At 38.9% G+C, this 23420-nt stretch overlaps 1 protein-coding gene across 6 annotated transcripts; it reads left to right on the plus strand.

The window, feature by feature from the left end:
* Window positions 1–13763: 13763 nt before the first annotated feature.
* det1 (DET1 partner of COP1 E3 ubiquitin ligase) lies at window positions 13764–19215 on the plus strand. Of its 6 annotated transcripts, none has more exons than XM_035419485.1 (7): window positions 13770–14813; window positions 15028–15068; window positions 15252–15997; window positions 16396–16749; window positions 17114–17304; window positions 17480–17671; window positions 18470–19215. In XM_035419485.1, exons 2-7 carry the CDS (start codon window positions 15050–15052, stop codon window positions 18657–18659), a joined length of 1692 nt encoding a protein of 563 aa, XP_035275376.1. In that variant the 5' UTR covers window positions 13770–14813; window positions 15028–15049; the 3' UTR covers window positions 18660–19215. The 6 variants fall into 6 exon arrangements, with proteins under 6 accessions (XP_035275381.1, XP_035275376.1, XP_035275377.1 ...); XM_035419486.1 differs by having other exon boundaries at window positions 13770–14238; XM_035419487.1 differs by having other exon boundaries at window positions 13822–13839.
* Window positions 19216–23420: the final 4205 nt, after the last annotated feature.

Genomic DNA, 23420 nt, shown 5'->3' on the forward strand with positions numbered 1-23420 from the left:
TCATATAAATGTTTTACAAAATACTTCACCAAATTACCTTAGCATATATATTTACTTTGTAAATAAAGAACAACATTTATATGCATATTTTAGTCTTTAGAACAGGTTTACATTATTTTAATAATCAAAAATGAATTTGAGCTTAAAAATTACAGACAGAAAAGTTTGAAATTGAGTAGCCACTAAAATGTCTGTGAACAGTAATACATTTTCTGGGGGGTTATTTGGCAGGGTTGTAATATTTTAAAAAATGTAAGGTCTTCTGACAGATGCAAAACAAGCCCAAGCACTTTTTTAAAGTAAAGGCTAGCTAGTCCAATATGGAACTGTACCCCGAAGCCTATTTCTCTTTTTTCTCCTTGTGAGATATGAGGCATCTGTGAGGCTCTGAGTTAGCATTTCTCCCACACTCTTCCTTGGGCGCATGGCCAGAATACTTTTCAATCTCCATTTTTGTCCACTGAACATTGATTGTGCTTCTTGAAACATGATAAGTAATTTTAAGCACTTGCAAAGATGGTTTTCCTTTTTAATTGGTAACAGTACACTCTAAAGGCAGATTTGCATTGCCAAGGTAGTACTTCATTCTGCTTCACAGGGTAATTTATAAAAAAAATAATTTTGGCTTCAGTGAACCTCTGTGTTTTGGGCCAATATTAATTAACATTAGAAAGCAAGTGCTTGTAGGTGGGGAGTGTATCATTGTAGTCTGTTATAACATTTTAAGGAAATGTAACTAACACTATACACCTTTACAGCAGAAGGGCATGTACCATGATATCATTTTACTTAAAAATCTTTTATGCGAATGGGTGCAAATAAACTGTATATGCAATAACATGTTGCAATCCTGCTTCATATTTTTTGCATTTTAATTTTATGTTGCCATTGTATTGTACTGCTACTTCAGTGTAACATTTAAACCACTGTGGTTGGTCAGATTATGTCAACAGACATATAGTGTACAGACTATATTGATAGTATATAGACTATGCAGGTGTAGATTTATGAATGTAAGTTTAATGCACATTTCTGCACAAATATTTATCTACTACCATTTACCAGTTAGTTAATTAGAACCATTATGTTTGACTAAAAGTTCATCTAGTTTTACTAACAATGTCCATAAATTAAGTGTCATAAAATGTTATGTTATGTTATCAGTAAGCATGTTAAGTTGTGCATATAGTATAATACAGAGGTGATTCCACCAACCGAATTTTGTGAGGTTTTATCCAAGCTGAACACCTCTGCCTTTTTTAAATGCCAACTCCTCCCTTTACGGCAAATCACTGTCTATAATAAACAAAGAAATTGGGATATTTTATTAAAATTGAATGTAACACAAATTATACCTCCTTTGATAGCAGTGAAAAAAAACACACCTTTGATGGTGCTTTCTATTATTTGGTACTTCTATTATTTTCTAAAAAAGCTCTAAGACATGTATTTTTTCAGGCACAATTGTGTTGTTTTAACCCCATTGTCTCCTCAGAATCACTGTTCTCCCCCGAGACACCAAAAGATGATTTGTTTTGTTTGGCTCATTATGGAATCAGTCATTCTGGGCTTTTGTTAGTGTGTGTGTGTGTGTGTGTGTGTGCACACGTGTGTGTGTGTGTGTGTGTGTGTGTGTGTATGTGTGTCAGTGTATGCATTTGAGCATATGCGTGCGCGTGCACACTTGTTTGTGTGGATGCGTGTGTCCTCGCATGCAGCTACGTTTCCTGCAGAGATTGCACCTCCAGACTCTTTTCAAAGAGTGTTGTGTCTTTATGTGTCTGATGTTGCATACTGTGAAATTCAATAATGTCTCCCTGTTCTCCCATTGAATATGATGTGTTGGGTTTGGCCATGTAATAAGGTTCTGAACAATGGTGTCTTCAAGGACTCCCTCTGAGGAAGTTCTGTACTTACACTTCTCCAGGGGGGGCCATCTTGATCACTCAGGGTGTGTGCAGATGAATTTGGGGCATAGGTGGATGGAGAAAGAGGGTCTGGTCAAGAGACATCCACATAAGTGGCTATCTGACGCAGGGTCACCGAGAAACATCTCATATTTTTTCTCTGAACAACAGGCTTTACACTGTATGTCCGGTATATCCTGACTAATTTTTTGTACGTTTATAAGTAAGCAGCACCTTCTGATTTTATTTTTTCATTTCAAAGACAACATAAGAGCGTATATTACCATTCCTAAGTGCAGCAGACCAAATAGATGAATGGAGCGCCATCTTATTGTTATTCAGTATGTAATGTAAAATGCAACATAATTATGTCATGCTGTGATTACGTGAAAGAGGAACCCAGCTGGCCAAATGAAGCAGCTGCTTTGTCAGAGAAACAGACTGGAATAGGGTGCTTTTCCAAATGAGAAGATGGTGAAATGAAAGGTCATTCTGTGTTGCTGTAGATCTACAGCTATGGTTAATATTAATTGGATGCTGTTTTTTTCTTTAAGATCTAGAATACTTTAACTTGATTTTCCAAGCATTTGTATGGAGTTAACTATAAGTCCCTTCAAAGGTTTGAGGTCTAAATAAATAAAAAAAACTTTCAAATACTAGATGGGTGGTTGATGTTCTTTATTCAGACGGAGCTTTTCATTCGCAGCTGGTTTTAATCAGCTGCACAGGCCTCTGGCAGGAGTGATAAGGGTTTTGTTACCTGACAGAAAAAGAGCAACAGAGTTCAAAGGTTACATTAGCAGATGTCCGTATCAATGTTACACAAACCCACACTGAGCGATTCCTTGTTTGCTAAAGCAGGCTATAAGTAATTCATTGTGCTCAGTGAGATGGAGCATCTGTTCATATATGCCTGGGCCAGACAGAGTCCTAATCACCTGGCAGAAGGTAGCGCTTTTCCAGGTAGCTGCACTCATAAGCTAATGACCTTTCACTGCTTAAAACCTCAAATACGGCAAAGGCTTTCCTGGGCACAGCAATGCAAGGTTTCTATTAAGTCTCACCCTAGACACGGTGCGCAAAAAGAAGGATGGTTAAAAATGAGGTGTGATGGCCACAACATGGGGTACCAGGAAAACATCATTAAGAGGAGAATGTATTGGTTGTTGGGATCAAAAGAGGAATCCAGTGTTGAAGGTTGCCAAGTTCTCATGGTGGTTATATTTCATGCACTTGGAGACGTAATGATGAGAAAATACACATCCTTTCCCTCTTAGTTGCATTTAGAGGGGAGGTGAAATTGTAGCCCTCTATATTTGCTGAGAAGGTTCAGTGTATGCACATTAAGGAGTGAGAGGGTCATTCAGTCCAAGCCTGCCTACAGTACTTGACCTCTCTGTGCCTGCTCTCAATAGCATGCATTAGCTTGAAAATGGCTCAATAATTTTCTTCCAAATTACTTTTCCATCTGTGCTGACCTGGGCTCCAACCTGGAGCCCTAGTACCCTTTGAAACTCTCGTCATTGTCCTGTTCTTTCCCTTATCCCACTTTCATGGCTCATTGAAAGCTATGCAACCAAGAACAACTGTAAGTGCAATCCAAAATAATACTCAAATGGGCAGATCTACCACACAAAAAATGGATGATGTGGTCTGATGAATAAAAGGGTATAATGGGAGAGGGACTGTTATTTGGGAAGAGTCCAGTTTGCACACGAATATGAACACACTCACTTGTGCATCCATAGCAACAGCCATTCAATCGGAATTGACAAACAAACCGACAGGTACAGGCGAGCACACACACACACACACACACAAATAAAATGAGAAACACGCGCACCAGTACAGTCACCCATCTGCCCGCACTCCCACATAACACCTTCGCAGAAATATGAGACACCCCCCACCCCCCTACACACGACACTGTTACAGCATGCCAATGACACAGGCTGTCATTAAAAAAAACAGGAAGAAATACTCCGGTTTATATCTTGAATGCAACAGTCACAATTATATATATATATATATATATATACATACAGTGTATATTTATGTTGTAGCTGATTGACTCATAAATGTGGATGATTGTACTTGTTTGTGGGGGATGGGAAATCAGAAGGAAGGTTAAACATTGTGCAGTGAGTGAAAATGTGTACTTGGTTTGTGTGTACACACAAACCAAAAACACATTTTCAATCACTGCACATGGTCATACAGAACAACAATGTTTATAACCTTTCTCCTGATTTCTCTCCCCCCCCCCACAAACAATTTGAATCACTCACATTTATGAGTCAAAACAAAAACATCACACATGCAAGCCTGTACATATGCACGCACACGCACATCCATTCAAGACGACACAAGAACCACAAAGTAGCATGGCTGCCTCCATCTCTGTTGTGTTTCTCCTCTTCCCTTTCCCTTCATCCTATGTTTGGCTCTGTGTGGTTTCCATAGTAACCAGCATTAAAAACCATCCTGTACTTTAAGACATATTACACAATGAGTGGCAGAGTTCCCTATTAAAAGTAAATAGGGATGTGGCCCTGTAAACCAAGGTACACAGAGGTGCAGTGGGTAGTTTGGGATAAATTGTTTGCAGTAGCATTACTAGAAGAGATTTGCTGTGGATTATTGTGGTCAATACCTCCAGCAACAGATTCAGGCTGTAACCAATATGATTGTACTGACAATTACTTTTATATTTGGGGACAAAGCCACAGTAACAACAAGCACACTCAAAAGTAAAGACAATGCTTCCTTAAATAAGCAGAAAATCAAAATCAAAATGTGATTTTGGGTTCTATGTCGTCGTCATCATTCTGAGAAAGACTTTACTGAAAGTCAGATTTTTCTGTTAGTGATACTCCTATATTTGTATATTACTGTATGCAGTTCAATCAGTGTGAATTGGACAGGTCATGTTTTAAACTTATTTCAAGAGAAGACCATCAATGCCATTATTCTCAAACATTAATGAGATTGGTTTTTACTGACTGAAGCAAAGCATCAGGTTGGAACTAGATTGTTTCTAGGCAGCAGTAACAAACCAGCTGACTGTAACCTAGCACTACAAGTCATGTGCTATCTTTCAGGGTCAACATTGTATGTAGGTATGTTTAGCATTACCCGTGGAGATCCTTGTTTCTTCCCCTTTAACTGTGTACCCTGCACCTAAGCCAACTGCATTTGATAAGACCTGGCAGATGCTCTTTCACTTGGTCACAGGCTTTGTGTATATTAGTTTCTTCCTGGGCAGGGACACATTCACAAGATGGAGTCCAATCTTTGACTTTCTCTCTTTCATTCAGAAGGGAATATCTTGAAATGCTAAAAAGTTTAATTCACACCTATATTGCCACAAAATATTTTATTGTATCAAATCTACAGAGTATACTATGGCATGGTCAATTTTATTTCTAATGTAAGTAAATTATCATGTTTTTAACAATTATATGAAATATTAGACTGTTCCTAACATAGAATTGTCATAATTCAAGAGTAAAAATGTTTCACAATTCTGTCAAAAAATGTCAAAAGCTTTAAGATACAACATTTGGTGTAAATATAGCATTACATTTTTTTTAAATTGACTGAAATTAAATGTAATAAAATAAAATGTATCTGTTAATACCCAGTACAGGTCACATTACAGAAAATATATTGCACACAGAAAGCTGTATACTGCAATATATGATATAATGCAAACTGGGTATAAGCCATGAATGATAAATTGAAGTTAATAATTATCATTCATATTAGTGATTAGATACATATTAGATACAATAAAACACAAGTCAACACAAGAAATTATAAGCCTCCAAAAAAGAGAAAATAGAAAAATGTAAAAAAAAATTTTTAAAAAAAATATTTAAAAAACAATGAAATTCAAATATTCTTCCAATGGTTTTTTTTAGATGGTAACTTTAATGTTTGGACATGTAACTTTTCTATGATAAGTGCATGCTGAAAATATAATGGGGTTGTTCCTTTGTTTGGGATGGCTTCAGTTAACCTGGTGCTTTCAAGGGTTTAGTACATAGTTGCATGCTATGTTTAACATTATTGCTCTGTCAAAAAAATAAAAAATAAAAAAATCCACCCAATAGGGATCAATTTCAAGAAACATCACATAACAATGGTCCATGTAATAACTAAAGTAAAATTTTCTCATGTCCCTTAGCAAATGGTGAAAAACTAATTTGGTCTCAGTTTGTCAGTTTCTTCCTATATAGGCTATTTCATTATTTGCTAAGGGAAGTCAGAAAATTGAACTGATAAGCGACACGTGGACCAAGAGGCCTACCTACACACATCTCATCGTTTAAGGCTGCTAATTTGCACTTATGATTCTCTGAAATATGAGACCTATTTCTGATAGCATTGACCAAACCTATATACTTTTAATAGAAATTATTGAATGATCAAAGAATTGTGAGATTTGCACCTACAATAAATAGGTTAAATAGAACCTAAAGGATAAAATGTATCCTCCCAACAAATATTGTCCATCTAGCCAATGCTGGATATAGCTAATATCCCTCTAGTCATAGAACTCCCCTCTTGTCCAAAAACAAGCATTAAAGCAAGTCAAAGAGACAAACAGTTGCTTCAGTCAGTGTAATTTATCATTATGATGAACCTGGCCTTTGTACTTTTTACTGAAACAACTTTATGAAATGGCAGTGATTGCCTTTTCGATATGTGGAAAGTATTTTCATTTCACACCGTTACATCCTGAAAACAGTCCCCATTGAAATGAACAATTTGCTCCATTTTGAAGTAAGTCTGGTAAAAAAAAACTATGCTGGCCATGCTTTTTGTGATATAGGTTGCGTTTTCTGAAAATAAAAAACATATTTATGAGCTGTATTTAATCATTTTAGCACAAAATTTGAATGAATGGCTTGCTGGTTGAGTCCTAAATCGGGTAGGAGAATGCCAGACAGTATTGAGCATCAGACATACTGTAAGCATTGTGGGTTTTGGTGCATTCATAGAATATGTTGACAACATAAAATTACACTGTGCTTATCCTTTAAGAATGATTCAGGCACATATGATATGTAATGCTATACATAGTGAATGATACTAACGTTTTGAAACATTAAAATGATCTGAGCAGTAGACATCTCCATGAAAACTACCATGCAGCAGGTTTAACTTAAACCTCAGTTAAAGTGACCTCTACTGGCAGTTAAGTGATTTCAACAAGACACAGCAATGTGGATTTAAGATAAACCGTAGGTGAGTATTAAACTACAGGACACAGCAATTGGATTTGAGAGACCATGTGACCAATTCTAGACAACGCAGGTTTGAAATCGTCCTAAACTCTAAACCACAACTATGCTACAGTAATGACAATAGCAATGAGCCCCAGAAATGAGCAATAGCCCCAATGTGTTTTGTGTTTCAAAATCTTAGGCTTACAGTCTAAAAAGTGAAAAGCATTTTCCGCCTTCTTGATTTCTGCTTTTATTACATATTTGTCACACTAAATGGCTGTAGATCTTTTGACAAAATGTAATATCAGACAATGGGAATCTGAGTAAACAGAAAACACATTTTAAAAATTATTTAATTTATTTAGAGGTATACTATGTAGGATTTTGCGGCCCTGTAGACTCTGTGTTTGTAACCTCACTAACGCCTCCTTTTGTCCTCAACACCACTCACACATCTTCGATGAGGACACACCCTCGAATGTTACAAGAAAAATGTCAAACGAAGAGGTGAAGGTGGTCAGAGAAAATTGCATTTTAGCAACATGAATGACTCCATATTGATTGTAACAGTAATTAGGCAGTGTTATAACCATCTTTACACCGAGTGACCCCATAGCACGTGGGAACAGGTAGCTACTCAGTAGTGCCAATGCAGCTATTTCATGTTTCTTGTCATTTATATTTAACTATTCTAGGCCCTGTTTCAAGAAGCAGGATTACTGAGTTAGCGGGATTACTGCACTGAGTAAAACTTGGAACCTTCCCAAATCTGGATCATGGACTGAAAAAGAATTGGGATATAAACACAGAATTGCACTTGGAATAAGTAAAATTAGTAGGCCATAGGTCTATCTTAGCTAGCTAATATATTTGTAAAGTGAATTACTTTTTCATAAAGTTATCTGTAGTCTTTTTAAAACTGTTTGCAACTTTGTTTGCTATGTTAGTGAAGTTGGCTACACATAATTTTGAGCATCAAACACTTCATTTCCTGCATTCTGGTGAATTATTATGCACCAATTTGTGCATTTTCTGCATCAATTTATGGTGGAAATGTATTTATTTACGTAAAGGAAAACACAAAATTCAGTTTTTATTGGGGGGTGACAAATGAATCTGTTCTAAATATTGAGGGGGACGTCACGAATCCCCTGCGACCCCTCCCCCCGCCCCCAAATCTATGCCCATGAACAGCAGTTCCCATAGTGGGGGAAGACATCTTGATAGACAAAGAAAATTTGATACAAAAGTTACCCAATCTCGGGCATCTAGTTGCGTAAGTTAACTAGCTAAAAGTACTGTTATTTACAGGTCCAACAGAGGAAAGGCTAACTCTTGACGAAGTTGGAGAACTTCAGCTGACGCCACCAAAGAAAAGAAATTTGACTGGTTGACTCCGGTTTTTCAACGAGTCCTGTCTGCTTGTCTTTTTGCTTCGCTGTATCTAGGTTTTTCACATCTGCCAGTGCAGCAGCTGACTAGCAACAAACACTTTGTTGGAATCTGATCCCAAACCACAGGCTCTGTAGCCACGTGCACCCCTCCCCAAACAGAAAAAGAGTGGCATACCCAGAGATGTGCCAAACACATTTTAGAATGTCAAATACATGTAAAAGGTGCACAAATCTGGCTAAAGTGTGTAAAGACTGAGATTGCCAGTGCATCATAGATATGCCTTAGCATTGTTATGTTATAATATTTTCTAATGAAAAATCCTCCATAGTATGCCTTTAATGAAAACATACTATCGAACACCCATACCACCCATGTGAATAATGAATTTCCCCTTTGAACTTAATAACTTATTGCACCACCTTTCAGGTCCTGCCACAGCATCTCTGTTGGGTACAATCAGGACGTTGACTAGGCCAAAATTATATTTTGTTACTTTTCAGCCCTTTGGATGTGAACTTTACTTTGAAAGTTCACAATGAAACAAAAAACTTTGTGTTTTGTTTCATTGTCTTGCCGCATAATCCAATTATGCTTCAGCTTCAGCTCATGGACAGATGAACGGACATTCACCTTAAGAATTTTCTGGTACAGGGCTGGAATTTGTGGTTCCTTCAAGTCATCGAAGTCCAGACACAGAAAAGCATACCCACTCCAACACACTACCACCACCATGTTGACTGCTGGTATGATGTTCCTACTGTGAAATGCTGTATTTGGCATCCAAAATGTTCAACCTCATTCTGTCCAAAGAACATTAGAACAGATGTTTTTTTTGCAAATGTGAGAGGAGCATGATGTTTCTTTTTGGTAGCAGTGGTTTCCACCTTGCTACACTTCCATGAATCACATTTTTTCCCAGTTTCTTTCTTATTGTGGAGTCATGAACATTGACCTTAGCTGAGGGTTAGAGAGGCCTGTAGTTCTTTTGATGTTCTTCTGGGATCTTTTGTGACTTCCTGCATGAGTCATTGTTGAACCCTTGGAGAAATTTTGGCAGACTGAGTCGGCTACCCTTGGGATGATTCACCACTGTTCCAAGTGTGCTCCATTTTTTGAAGATCTTCTCTGGAATTTTCTTTGCCCGTGGCAGTGTGCTTTGTGATGACTACTTCACTCTGATGTCTGATGAAAAGGTTCAATATGACTGAGCTTTAGATTCAACAGGGCTGGCTGCAATCAAGCCTGGCTGTGTTCAACTAACTGAATCTAATTATCAATTCAATTAGGTTAATTGGTTAATTGAGTAACTAAGGGAGCAATTACTTTTCACATGGGAGACATGGGTGTTTGATAACTTTTTTCATTAAATAAACAAAATCATAATTAAAAAATGTTTTATGTTTACTCAGTCTCCCTTTGTCTAATATTACATTTTGTCTAAAGATCTGAAACCATTCAATGTGACAAATGCAGTAATAGAGGAAAATACAGGGAGGGGAAAAAATACTTTTTCATGGCACTGTACCTGTTTTGAATGATTTTTTTTCTGGGGCATAGCCAATCAGATTTAAATGTCCAAAGTTGATTCATATTTTGCAGTGATAGATGATGTGTGGAAAGGAAATGCCACTTTCATTTCACCAAAATCTTCTCTAGTGGTGGGAAACCTCAAGCTGTGGGAGGGTCCCTCACATTGTGCAGCTAGCCCAGAAATATCTGATCATTCCTGGTACTCATGTTCAAGCAGAGCTTTGTTTTCATGCGCAAACAAAAAATGTACAGCACTGGCTTGTAACTAAATGGATCCTCTTATGTTGGGCAAATAATCTCTGACAGGAGTGTGCAAAGCTGCCAAACAGAAACAGAACTGTATTCCGTGACTTTTTCATGAAGACGTAATCTGTATTGGTCCCCATTATTACAGAATCAGAATGTTGTGGTCAACATGTAATAAAGATCTGCTATTAAGTTAAAATACATGATTTAGGTGATACATGCCATAGACTATTTTCATGATGGGTTTTCTGTTTTGAGTACTTTTGCTTGTTGTTACAAATGATCATATTCTCAGTCAGTTTTCTCCTAGTAATTTAGGGTTAACCAGCCCTGCTTTCTGTTTTGTTATCCATCAGCGTTTATGTCAAATCTTTCAGTGGAACTTTACCTTGCTTTGCCTTTGTGTCCTCCCCCCTTTGTGTGCCCCCTTATGGACATAACACACATAACAGAGGGTGCATAAATGTGTCCTACACATTTCATGGCACTGCAAAAATTATGCAAATTTTGCAATAAATATTACAATATAATTTGAATTCACGTTATTCTTTGGAAATAATTTTTTTCTGTAGAGTTGACAGCCCTACAAAACAAAAAATATTGGATTTGATGCCGTATTTATTTAGATTGGTAACAGTTTAGCAGTTTTGAACACAATGGCACCATTTGCTCACATTCTCTCACATTCTAGTGTGTCTGAAATATGACATGCATCTGCTGGAACCATCCCAATGATAATATTTCATTTAAACTGTAACTCTGATTTGAAATGTGTACATGTGTTAAACAAAAAGAGAATGTAGTCATGAAGCTATCATATTGATTTGGTAGTCAGTATGGAGTAGAATCCCACCGGATGTGTTTTAAGTACTACAGACACATAAACTCCATCTAACCATAAACATATTCATAAATAAGATGGACACAGTAGAAACTTTTATATTAGTTCTTTTCAATTTAGATTGACTTGAGAATAGAGGACATCTTTTGAAAGGTCAGACAGCTATTCTTGATAATGCAGGATTCAAAAAGAAAATCCATTGTGCGAAATAGCCAGATAATGTCATTCCATTTTCTTTTTGTGCTTAAAAGCAATCTTATCCATCATTTGTTTTTTCATTTTTTTTTTTTTTGGTGTTTTAGCAATTTCACAATCTGTCCTGCATACCATGTAACATTTTCATCATAATTTATGAGAAACTTGGCTGCTGACCATTTATGGCCATTTTATAGGAACCTGACTACTCACATGTCCTGTTCCTAAATATCATATCTCAGATTTAATATATATTCCAACTATAGCCCCAAAGCCAATATGCCCTGGTCCCAGTTCTCCTGAAGAAGAAAGGTGCTTTCTGTTCTCGGATGAGTCTCACTGAAGAGAGGTTGTGTAAGAGCTACCAAATGGAGCTCAAGTAGGGTCTGGCCTTCCTGGTTGAATAGCAGATGAGAATTCTTGTCTTTTAGCTCCTGCCTAATATCCATTTCAATAATGCATCACCAGCAGCTGCTAAAAGCCTATGCGAGGAGGAATATTTGCATTGCATTTAAAACAATGGTAAGAAAAAACAGAACAAAACACTGGGAAGAGGCCTCTTTTCAAATCCTTCAGACAGACAGAGCTATATTGGATTTCTACTGTACATTTCTTTAAGCACAGCTAAAATGCTTCAGCCTATGGTCGTATCTTCAAAATGACGCTATGGCAGATAATTCACACAACACTTATGTGCCCTTATGTTAGTTTCTTAGTTTTTACTGCATATTTTTTTCATGTGCCAAACCTACTATTACAGAAAATTACAACTTACATAATCCACATACTTGGGGCAGGGATAATTGAACACAGACCCATTATCCAGCACTCAAGGCCAAGAGTGTGGTCTCCTCCTGCTTTTAATGTCTGTATTTTTTTTGCAATTCCTTTTGGTTTTTAAATTCACCCAGTCCCAATCTATTGGAAAGAATAAATACCATACCTGGTATGTAACCAGAACAAAAATCAATTCATCCTAATGTTACAGCCATACTTTATTTTCTCAGATTTCTTGCATCAAATATTTTCTTCAATGTATCCAATACATACAGTATGTCCATCTGTCCATAGAAAGGAATATGCAAGCATACTGTCTTTATTGCCACTTTTCTAGAAAACCAGAGATACTGTTCCAGTGATGAAATGTGCAATCAATAGGTGGTGTTGTTGAAACAAGAAATGCACTGGTTAAAGATTCTTGTTTAAAACTGTTAATTTGACTTCACTGAATATATAGGGACCTAGTGCAGAACATAATAAAATCAATAATTTGCTAGATAAATTAGCATAGGCTATTCTACCCTTTAATGCTTTATTAGAAATTAGCTGTTCAGGATAGTCCTGAACAACCATATCACTTCATCTTCATAATTTTATGACGTCATGTTTATGAGCCTGATTCTGACCTGAGGAACTAAAATGCTTTTATGCACTGTCAAATGGGCAAGACTTAAGTGCATAAGAGATAGGCCTACCTGCATGCTAACTTGAGATACACATCTGCTTCGTCCTGGTTTCCACTGAAAATAATGAAATTATATTATATGGTTTATCCTGACACATGCACACAGATGAAATGTGAATTCATCGGGTGTTCCCTTTCCTTTGCTTTTGTCCTTTATAAAACCAATTACTCAGTGCAATAAAGCATGGATGACTATAATTACAATATACAGTAAGGAACTCCAAAATTTAAAGGAGGTTTCTTGTACACACAAGAACACACACAATCTAAAATGTATAAAATCAGCCAGTAGCTCATTCAATGGAAACAGAAGAACTTGGAACATTTGTTCTGCCAACCATGCAGCCTATATGGTGAACATACTTTATTTTTAGCGCCTTGCGAGGACCCACAGAACAGTATAAGAATTTTAGTTCTTATTTAGTACTGTGCATGAACCAGATAGAAAGAAACATGGGCAAATTTGACACATTTGCTGAATTTGAGAATAAACTATGCACAGCTGATTCATACTTTAAGATACAAATGTATGCAATCCATAGTATATGAACTATGAGAACGTTCACACTGAAGACGACCAGTTGGGAAATGACACAGTAATCTTGAGACTATCGAAAATAAGATAAAAGGAGTTGAAAGTGTTGGTGTTAAAATATTATTCCACACTCAACCCATGGGTAGCTGTACAGGCAAGAAGTCAGGTAAACGGAACATGGAATATGAAGGGACGTCATAAGTAATATTATAAGTAAACATTATTATTATAGTTACTTATCACAATGGTCGCGACATCTCTCCAAATTCAGAATAATAATAATAATAATAATAAACTGTATGTTGATTCTGCTGATGTTTTGGGTGCTATACTGTTTTTCGCCTCGTGAAACAATGGCGCTGTGATGAGCCGCCGGTTACAATTTCATTTTTATCTCTCTTTGCGACTTGTTGACAGTTACTTAGCTGCTTTACGTATGCACGCAAGCACAGCTCCACTTGAAAGTTAGCTATGGCAGTGTGGTGCGCATGGTAGGCTATATTTTGCCAATGGAAGTTGTGCTTAGCGTTTTCGCAGATTTCGTTATTGCTTGCTTGTGCTAATAAGTGCGATCAAAATTATCCGCAGTTGGAATGTGTCTGTTGTAAGATGGCTTTCATTTTAGTTTATCGCCCCCTCTGACGCGCAGTTAGCAGCTTGCTATGCATCGCTAATTAACTAGCTAACATCCCTTATTCGCGTGGCACAAGCTATAGAAATTTAGCGATACATATACATAGCTATATAGGCAGCAAGGGCAGAATACTTTAACTAGTAAACGTTAAGTTCAGAGTCACTACTGTGATGGTTTCAGAATGGCTAAGAAGCTATAGCTAGACATGTAAGTTAGCCATTTTAACTGGCTAACTACCGACCATCATCAGTATTAGGTGAGTGACTGTTTTGTCCACCTACGTTAACTTGAAGTTAACGTTAAAATATGTCTTTGTGTTATTCGCTAAATAATGAGCAGCATATTTAGATGCACGATTAGCTGACTGGATGCAAACATAAACCCAGCCATGATTGGTATCATAACTTGTTATGTTGCGTTCACTCTGCCGGGTGCTGGTTTGCTATCGCTGGTTGGCATTATGTTCGTTGCAGCAACGTTTAGGCTACTTCAGATTTACTGGCCACACACAGATAGCAGGCTTGCTATCTGAGATAACGTTTTAAGCACTACGTTTGCTCGTTCATTCCATTCACTGGTTCACTGGTTTACCAGCTGGTTCATTCAATCATTCACTGGTTTACAAGCTACAAATAAAAAGACACACAAGTTGGTTGGGAACAAGGAAATAGGTGGAACGCGATTCCAATTATTAAGTACACGGTCTGGAACGCTATGGAGACACAGTGATGTGCAACTGGATTGACCTTAATTTGCAGTCTCTCTAATTGTATGCATAAACGCATATTGGTATCACCCCCAGTGCTGTATGTTGGCGTCCTGTCTCCTCAGGTATAGTTAATCTCACGGAGCATTCCCTTTAACCAGTGCCATCTACACTTGTCATCTGATCATGATTGTCTGAAAGTAAACACAGAGAGACAATGAGAATTTTCTAGACAATCTAGAAAATGAGAAAATTCCCTTGAGTTCTCAATTGTGTTACACTCATTGGCCATTTTATTAGGTACACCTCTCTAGTACTGGGTCTCCTTTTTGCCTTCAGAACAGCCTGAATTCTTTGCGGTATGGATTCAACAAGGGACCGTAAGCATTCCTTGGGGATTTTGGCCCTGACATGATCGCATCACACAATTTCTGCAGGTTTTTTTGGCTGCACATTCATAGTGCAAGCCTCCCGCTCTACCTCATCCCAAAATTCAGGTGGGTTTAGTGTAGAAGTACCATTACTGCCTTTGTCTTTAACCCTTATTTTGTAACCCTGGGCAGGTGAAAACGCTCGTAGCATGGAGGACGAATCCCCCACACTGAAGCCTCGTCGTATTCAGAACCAGAACGTGGTCCACCGACTGGAGCGGCGTCGTATCTGCTCGGGCCGCGCCGGAGCGCACTGGTACCGGGTACGCTGCTTCCACCAGAACCTCTTCCCCAATTTCACGGTGGTCAACGTGGAGAAGCCGCCTTGCTTCCTGCGCAAGTTCTCCCCGGACGGACGTTGCTTCATTGCCTTTTCTTCGGACCAGACCTCGCTGGAGATCTACGAATATCAGGGTTGCCAGGCGGCGGAGGACCTGCTGCTGGGACAGACGGGGGAGACCTTGGCCAACGGGAACGACCAGCGCTCCCTGAACATACGGGGTCGCCTCTTCGAGCGTTTCTTCTCTTTGCTACACGTCACCAATGTGGCTTCCAACGGGGAGCACTTGAATAGAGAATGCAGCCTCTTCACGGACGACTGTCGCTACGTCATCGTGGGCTCGGCGGCCTACCTGCCCGAGGAGCCCCACCCACACTTCTTCGAGGTGTACCGGAACAATGAGTCAGTCACCCCCAACCCCCGCTCCCCGCTGGAAGACTATTCCCTGCACATTATTGACCTGCACACCGGCCGCCTCTGTGACACACGGGCCTTCAAGTGCGATAAGATCATTCTCTCGCACAACCAGGGGCTCTACCTGTATCGCAACATCTTGGCTGTCCTCTCTGTTCAGCAACAGACTATTCACGTTTTTCAGGTGGGGCTAAAAGCTACTGTCCATAGTGATTTGTAACATGCAGTTTCCCACACTAACCTATGTCGCCTGCCAAGCTCCCATATACAAGTGACCACAGTATCCAAGAAAATGAATGCTGTCCCAGGATCATCTCCTTCAACCCCAGGCCAAATTGTGGTCTTTGACAGTAGAATGTTCATTTTGATCCTGATTCAGTGTCTAAGGGGATCATTTAAATAAAATGGGCATTACACTTTGTTAGATTAATCACTGACCAGAAAGTTCCGTAAAGTTCCTCTTGTTTTGTCAGGAACTTTCAGGCCTACTGTTGAAATTAGTTTTTGTAAATTTGATGTTATTTACGGATTGTCAGGGAGAGCATATGGAGTGTACACGTTTTTTGTGCTGCTAATCCTCAGGTGACCCCGGAGGGAACCTTCCTGGACGTGCGGACGATCGGGCGCTTCTGCTACGAAGATGACCTTCTGACGCTGTCGGCGGTTTACCCGGAGGCGCAGGCGGAGGGGCAGGCGGGGCTCTCGCGCCTCTACAAAGAGAAGACCATCAACTCTCTGAAGCACCGGCTGCTGGTGTACCTGTGGCGCCGGGCGGAGCAGGACGGCAGCGCGACCGCCAAGCGCCGCTTCTTCCAGTTCTTCGACCAGCTGCGCCAGCTGCGCATGTGGAAGATGCAGCTCCTGGACGAGCACCACCTGTTCATCAAGTACACCAGCGAAGACGTGGTCACCCTGCGTGTCACAGACCCCTCCCAGGCACTGTCCCTCTGAACTTCCCACGTTCTCTCATAGCGGTTGAATTGAGGATGGTTAGCTTTTGAGGCAATAGCTTTTCATTTTTATTGGCAGGGAATGTAAATTTGTTTTTAAATGAGTTATTTTTTTTTAGGAACTTGACTTTTTAAAGCCAATGAAGCTATATTTGGTGTTATATCAGACAATTTATTTGTTATTATAAGAGTAATGTTTTCAACTTTTGCTTGCTTTAGATAGCATTATTTTGGTCGATTGAATAAACGGTCAGAAATGTGATGACCACTAATTAGCATTTTATTTGCATATGAATTATCATTTCAATCTGGCAATTCATACCTCTCTTTCTTGTGGTTCCGTCCTCCAGCCATCCTTTTTTGTCGTGTACAACATGGTGTCCACCGAGGTCATGGCAGTTTTCGAGAACACCGCCGACAAGCTCCTGGAACTTTTTGAGAATTTCTGCGATCTTTTCCGAAACGCCACGCTCCACAGCGAGGCCGTGCAGTTCCCCTGCTCCGCCTCCAGCAACAACTTTGCCCGGCAGGTTCAGCGAAGGTGAGCGCCAGTAAGGGATACCGAGCCTCCAGGGGTAATGCTAAACCAGTTTGGACAGCTTCCTTATCCCTGTAGCGTTTCTCCATCGAACCGCCTCAGACAGACAGGCTCTCGCCTGTCACCGGCAATGCTTTCTGCAGTCTCAAGTGCTTCTGCTGTGTTTCCTTGTGGGCAGGTTTAAGGACACGATCGTGAACGCCAAGTACGGGGGTCACACAGAGGCGGTGAGGCGGCTCCTCGGCCAGCTCCCCATCAGCGCCCAGTCCTATAGCAGCAGCCCCTACCTGGACCTCTCGCTCTTCAGCTACGATGATAAGTGGGTGTCTGTGATGGAGCGGCCAAAGACATGCGGGGATCATCCAATAAGGTAACATCGCAGCTCCACGCATTCATTCATTTCCTAGAGGTGCGATTGGCGGTGTTGTATTTTGTCTTGTAACTTTGGATCCCTGCTACTGCAAAAAATCATGTAAAAAATTCTGGCTAAACATACGGGAACATCCATCATCTTATCTTCATTTGTTCTGCTGTAGCCATATTTGAAATAGCCATAGCATGCCTTAGCCAGTTCTAGTTCAGAATGATGTAACAAATTAGATGTGACAGCCACAGGCCATTTGAGGTGTGTTAAATCACAAAGGGATATGAAACACAATTTGATAAGTATTCATGCACATGGTAAGCACTCTATGCTTATAATGATGGCTGTGGAATGAACAAAAAACAACTCTATCAAAGCTCATTTCTGGAGCACCTTTCTGTCTCAGCCCTATAGGACTGATTTTATGTTAAAATGAGGCAGAACTGTTATTAATATTAACATGGCTCACAAAATATAGTCAGTATTGTCATGTTTTTTAGTTGGGATTTTAAGCAATTAAACAAAATAACATTAAATATGGAGTAGGGGTTAGTAAAATTGTTATATTTTCATTTTGTACCCACATATATATATAGAATATTTCAATAAAAAGATGCTGTTTATAGTGAAAACTTTGCATTGACGTTCAAATGTGCTAACAGTGTGGTTGTTATTCCTGTTTTATCATTCTTTTTTGTAGTACTTTAGTATGATGTGGTGGCACATTTGCTGGGGGGGTGCACTTGTTCATTCTAGCTTTAAACACATTTTCCGTTTCTCGATCCCTCTTGCTTTATTCGGTAGGTTTTATGCTCGGGACTCGGGATTGCTAAAGTTCAAAATCCAGGCGGGACTCCTGGGGCGACCTATTAACCACGCGGTGCGGAGGCTGGTGGCTTTCACCTTCCACCCCTTTGAGCCCTTTGCCATATCGGTTCAGCGGACCAACGCCGAATACGTTGTCAACTTCCACATGCGCCACGTGTGTGTCTGAGGAGGAGGGGACGGGACCAGCACCAGAGGACTGCGCTGAATGGTGCAGCCCGGTTCCCCTCTCAACCCTCAAATCCAGCTCACCCATCTGTCTGAAGCAGCGCTCGGTATGAAACGGCACTGCAACGATGGTGTTGTCATGGGGATCTCCCCCTAGATTGACACTTGGAACGTGATGGCACACACTGCAGATACCAAAAATGATCATGGTGGATTCCGAAATGTAAAGTGGTCGAATTGTGCTCTGACTCAAAATATGCTTTATTGTATTGACCTTAGCAGCGGTCTGAAACAAAAGCCAAAGTGTAAAGCTGGTTGCAGTCGGTCCTTCATTGCTGGGGCTTTGTTAATGACACATGTTCTCACGTCATATCTGAATCTGGCTTTTATTTTCTTTTGGTTTAATATTGTTCTGTGCTATTAAACGTCTGATTTTAAATATTTCTGTTTTTAAATTATTTCATATGAGGAATCTGTTGCAGTACAGTTGTGATACAAACTGTACTACCTGTTGTGATAAAACAGTTTCAACCAAAATAAAGAAGACTGAACAGCAATAAAACGGCTGGAAAACGTTTATTTACAGATCCTGGTAAAGCGTGCCCAGTTTCTGCTACTTTGAGACTTCTGCAAATTTATTCGATTTTTCCACACTTAGAATTTTCTGATTTTCTTGTTCTGGTTGTTATCCTGAAATGTGAACTGAGTATAAGACTTTCCTCTGTTCATCAACCACTGGATTTATGCGTACAAGCATATTGCTCAAACTGAGAAATCAGCATTGACCTTGAGTTGTGTGAAACTACAGGGATTGCTTTATTGCATCTTGATTTGGAAAATGATGTGTTAGTTCTTAGTGCAATTTATGACAATGTGCAGTTTTCCATTTCATATAGTTCGTAGAATTTCAATTCAATATTTGTTGAATTTTTTTATTGCCATTATTGGTATTGTCTGTCATTTACTCCCACTTTGTAAAGCAAACTGGTTGGTTTGTAAAAAGGTTTGGTTGCTCCAATGGTAGGTAAGGCATCATACTGAGCATACAAGCATTCTACCTACCGTTATATAAGCCGTTACTGTACGTTGAGCTGTTAACATAATGAACACTCATTCATTACCATGTATTACATACTGTAATCAGGTCTGCCTCTCAGCATACAGGAATGGTTCTGATTTTAGTCTGGGGTTTTCTGGTTGATTTAGTTAGTATATAGCTTCCCATATTTGAAATAGTCCAACTTGATATGACTCTACCTGTTAAAAGTACAAATTACTGGGTAGTTCACAGGCCACAGTTTAGTTTAGGTTGAACTAATGCTGAGTCACATATATGCTAGCCACATGTGAGTGGAAGTCTTTGATTAGGGCCAGCCAGGTATTCGAATAACCAAACTGGTTCATAACGTTTCCCTATTGAGTTTTGCTATGAAAGCATCAACAGAACTGTATTTCTTTTAAACTTCACGTGGTACACAAGTGGAGAAAAAGGATGCTCTTTGCTAAAGAGAGAGAAATCTAATATAAATATGTATTTACTTTACCCTAAATAGCATTCCAGACATGAAGAATAAAACCCTACTGGAGTTAGTGTGAGTATGATAAGATCATGCACTACAGGGAAAAGATTAGATTTGCAGGGTATTTGAAAGAATATTAAACCTTGTGGTTTATCAGTTGGGACTTTATTATTTTTTCCATCTCATAGTTCAGCATATACGTATCTTCCATCCATCCACGATTTTTAAAAGCTGGATGATGGATAAAACAGCTATTCATCCATTCATAAGAACACTTGTGTCTGTGTTATGCTTATACTTATCTCACAGTTAAGCCAGTTTTTGGTTAAGCCACAAATTAAAGCTGAGCCTGGAGCCTTTATTGGTAATACAGAATATAGGTTCACAGTCTTTTTGTTTGATTAAGCGTGATGCTGAATATTTGTTTATTCATGGACATATTCATTTGACAATCAATGTATAGAATCTACTCAGTCAAGCACATGATAGCATCTGTTGTCAGAACATTGCTCAATTCAGCATCTTCACCCCCTCACTGATCTCCAGCATTCTGAAAATGTTGCATCAAAGAGGGCTTATCTTTTTCCAAATTACTGATTTTTGGACATACTGTATAAATATGTCTACAATATTATGAATGGAAACTACTACTATCACTGTATTGGCATGTGCTATTTGCAGATGTATGTGTAAGGACCTGAATGTTCTACAAGCTAAGTTAGAGAAAAACGAAACTGTTGTACACACAACAAATTTGAAATACCAACGTAATGTCACTTAATAGGGGCCAAAAGTGAATTTAATAGGGTGAAACTGTGCTCTCTCCAGCCTGTTTGCACCAAACAATGTCAGTTGACTCATGCTTACTTGAATGGAAAAAATTGTTTTGGGCAGATTATCCTGTAATTGCTCCATTGAGTTCAGATGTGGCGCTGAAGAACACTGACATACAGAGAACATGAACATTAGGCCATATGTATAATCATACAAAAACACACTGAGAAGCATTATGCTTTATAAAACAAGCGAAGGCAATGTTCAGAACAGAGACTGATAAAATTCCTTTTTGATACGAACACAAATATTGTAAAACACGTAACTATTTTATTTATAAATTGTATTTCTACAATTTGGTCAACACTCGAGAGAAACCAAATGTCTTGTAATGTCCTTTAAAATCAGATAAAGCAAGCAAGGCCCAGGCAGCTGCCATCATCAAAGCCTTGTTAAATGGAGGTTACCTGGAAGGGACAGCAGGTGTTTTAGGATTAAGTGTCCACCCAGCCTCCTGTTACACAAGCTAATTGAATGCATTCGTACTATTGCTGGCCAGCAGGAGGGGAGAGGGGGATCTGGAGACTTGGGTATTGCTGTTTATATTGTATGTCACTTGATTTGTTGGTAAGATTTCTGGGTATTATTCCCTCAACAAAATGTTTTGGAAATTTAAAACTTCTCCAATTGTGTTTTCAGTAGATAGATGATTTGAAAGATTTTGAAAGATGGGAAAGTCTACCTCTGAATCCTTGGACAGAAGGCCACAATTGCCCTGTTTCTTAGCAAATGCGCTGTGTTCATTGATGTGTGATATAAGGGTTTTACACTACTACTCTCCAATATTTTTAATGATACAGCTGAATTAAGTCCCATCTGAAATGTTGAAATATAGCTAATTAATAGATCTGTCATCTTGGATAAAACTCAAAATTGTGGAAAATGCCTGGTACACACAGGCTCTGAGTATGTCCAGTTCATGACAGCTTGCTTAGTGCAGCCAGCTGACAGGCAGAAAATGTGGATACTATACAAGAAAATTGGTAAGATGAACTGAAAACCGAATTGCTCTATTAAAGAGCTGTTATATAACAAAAGATTAACAGGTATTCAGGAATGCCATAGCTGCTGGTGCCAGTGTGGAAGAAACAATTAATGTCAATGTTATAACTCTACAGGCTTGATGAACATAACCAGAACCAGAATGAATAAAACGTTGCTTTTCCACATATTTTATGTCCTGCTGCCGTAACTGATTATTTGATATAGAGTATTTGGTGGAGAAATGAGGAATAAAATGTACCGTTAAATGCTGCGAATAATCTATGTAATGAAGTTGGTGTACAGTATTTAAATGGTTGCTTTGTAATGACAGGTTGCTCTAAACGATGGTGTCCATATTGATGTTTTTTGTACAAGACTGTGTAGTAATCAGAATGAATATTTAAACACTGCATTAGGATACATTTTAAGCTTTCAAGATATTAGCTTAATTAATTTTGACACTCTTTTTAAAATTAGTAACACATATATAATACAACACTCCAGTATCCAGGAAAAAACTAAAATGTCTCCTAACATCTCATTCGCGACCAAAGATGAGGGTCTTATAATAGCAAGTCACCAACCCCTAACAGGGTTATTGTAGTGTTGGGCATATGCTTGCGTTTAGTCACTGTATGTAATCATATCAATCCTCTTCAGTCCGTGTGCTTTGTAGCATGGCTTGTGGGAAGGCAGATGTGCACAGTTGGCTTGACCTTGGTTGCTATGACTACTTGGTGCACAGAGTCATATACACTGTCTGCCTGGAAACTCAGTTCCTGCTAATTGCTGTTGTCACGGCAACAAAGCACCTGATGTAATCGTAGGAAAAGGGCACAAATCTTAAATTAATGCATTTATTTATAGTGTTTAATTCTGCTTTGTGTTTGGGACACAGACAAGGTTGTTTTACCATTCATGGGCTTGGGGTTAAACAAAGACCAGCCTTTTAATAGAAGACACTGGGCATATCATACGATTTCCTTGACTGGAGGAACCTTCTAGTTACTTCCAATCCCAGCTGTAACTGTGTAAATGATTCCTCTACTGCCTGTTTGATGGTAATTTTCTCCAATCTGGAAAGAACCTGTTTTGCGCAGGGTCATTTTAAGGACCGCAATATAAATGTGCAAAGGACTTGCTGCATCATTTTAACCTTTCTGTTGATGAAAGTAATCTTTCAAAGAAAATAAGGAGGCTAAAATGTAAGACGTACTATTACCAAACAATATTGTAGATTGTTGTCAGACAATCTCAGATTAAAGTACTGTAATACCTTTATTCAATGGCTAATCTGGACTAAGGGATTCTTTCACGTGAAATGCTTTATAATTTAAGATATATAGTATACACTACATGGCCAAAAGTATGTGGACACCTGACATCCAACATCTCAACCTAAATTATGGGCATTAATATGAAGG

This window comes from Anguilla anguilla, chromosome 5 (genome assembly GCF_013347855.1).
Source record: "Anguilla anguilla isolate fAngAng1 chromosome 5, fAngAng1.pri, whole genome shotgun sequence".
NCBI classification, from domain to species: domain Eukaryota; kingdom Metazoa; phylum Chordata; class Actinopteri; order Anguilliformes; family Anguillidae; genus Anguilla; species Anguilla anguilla.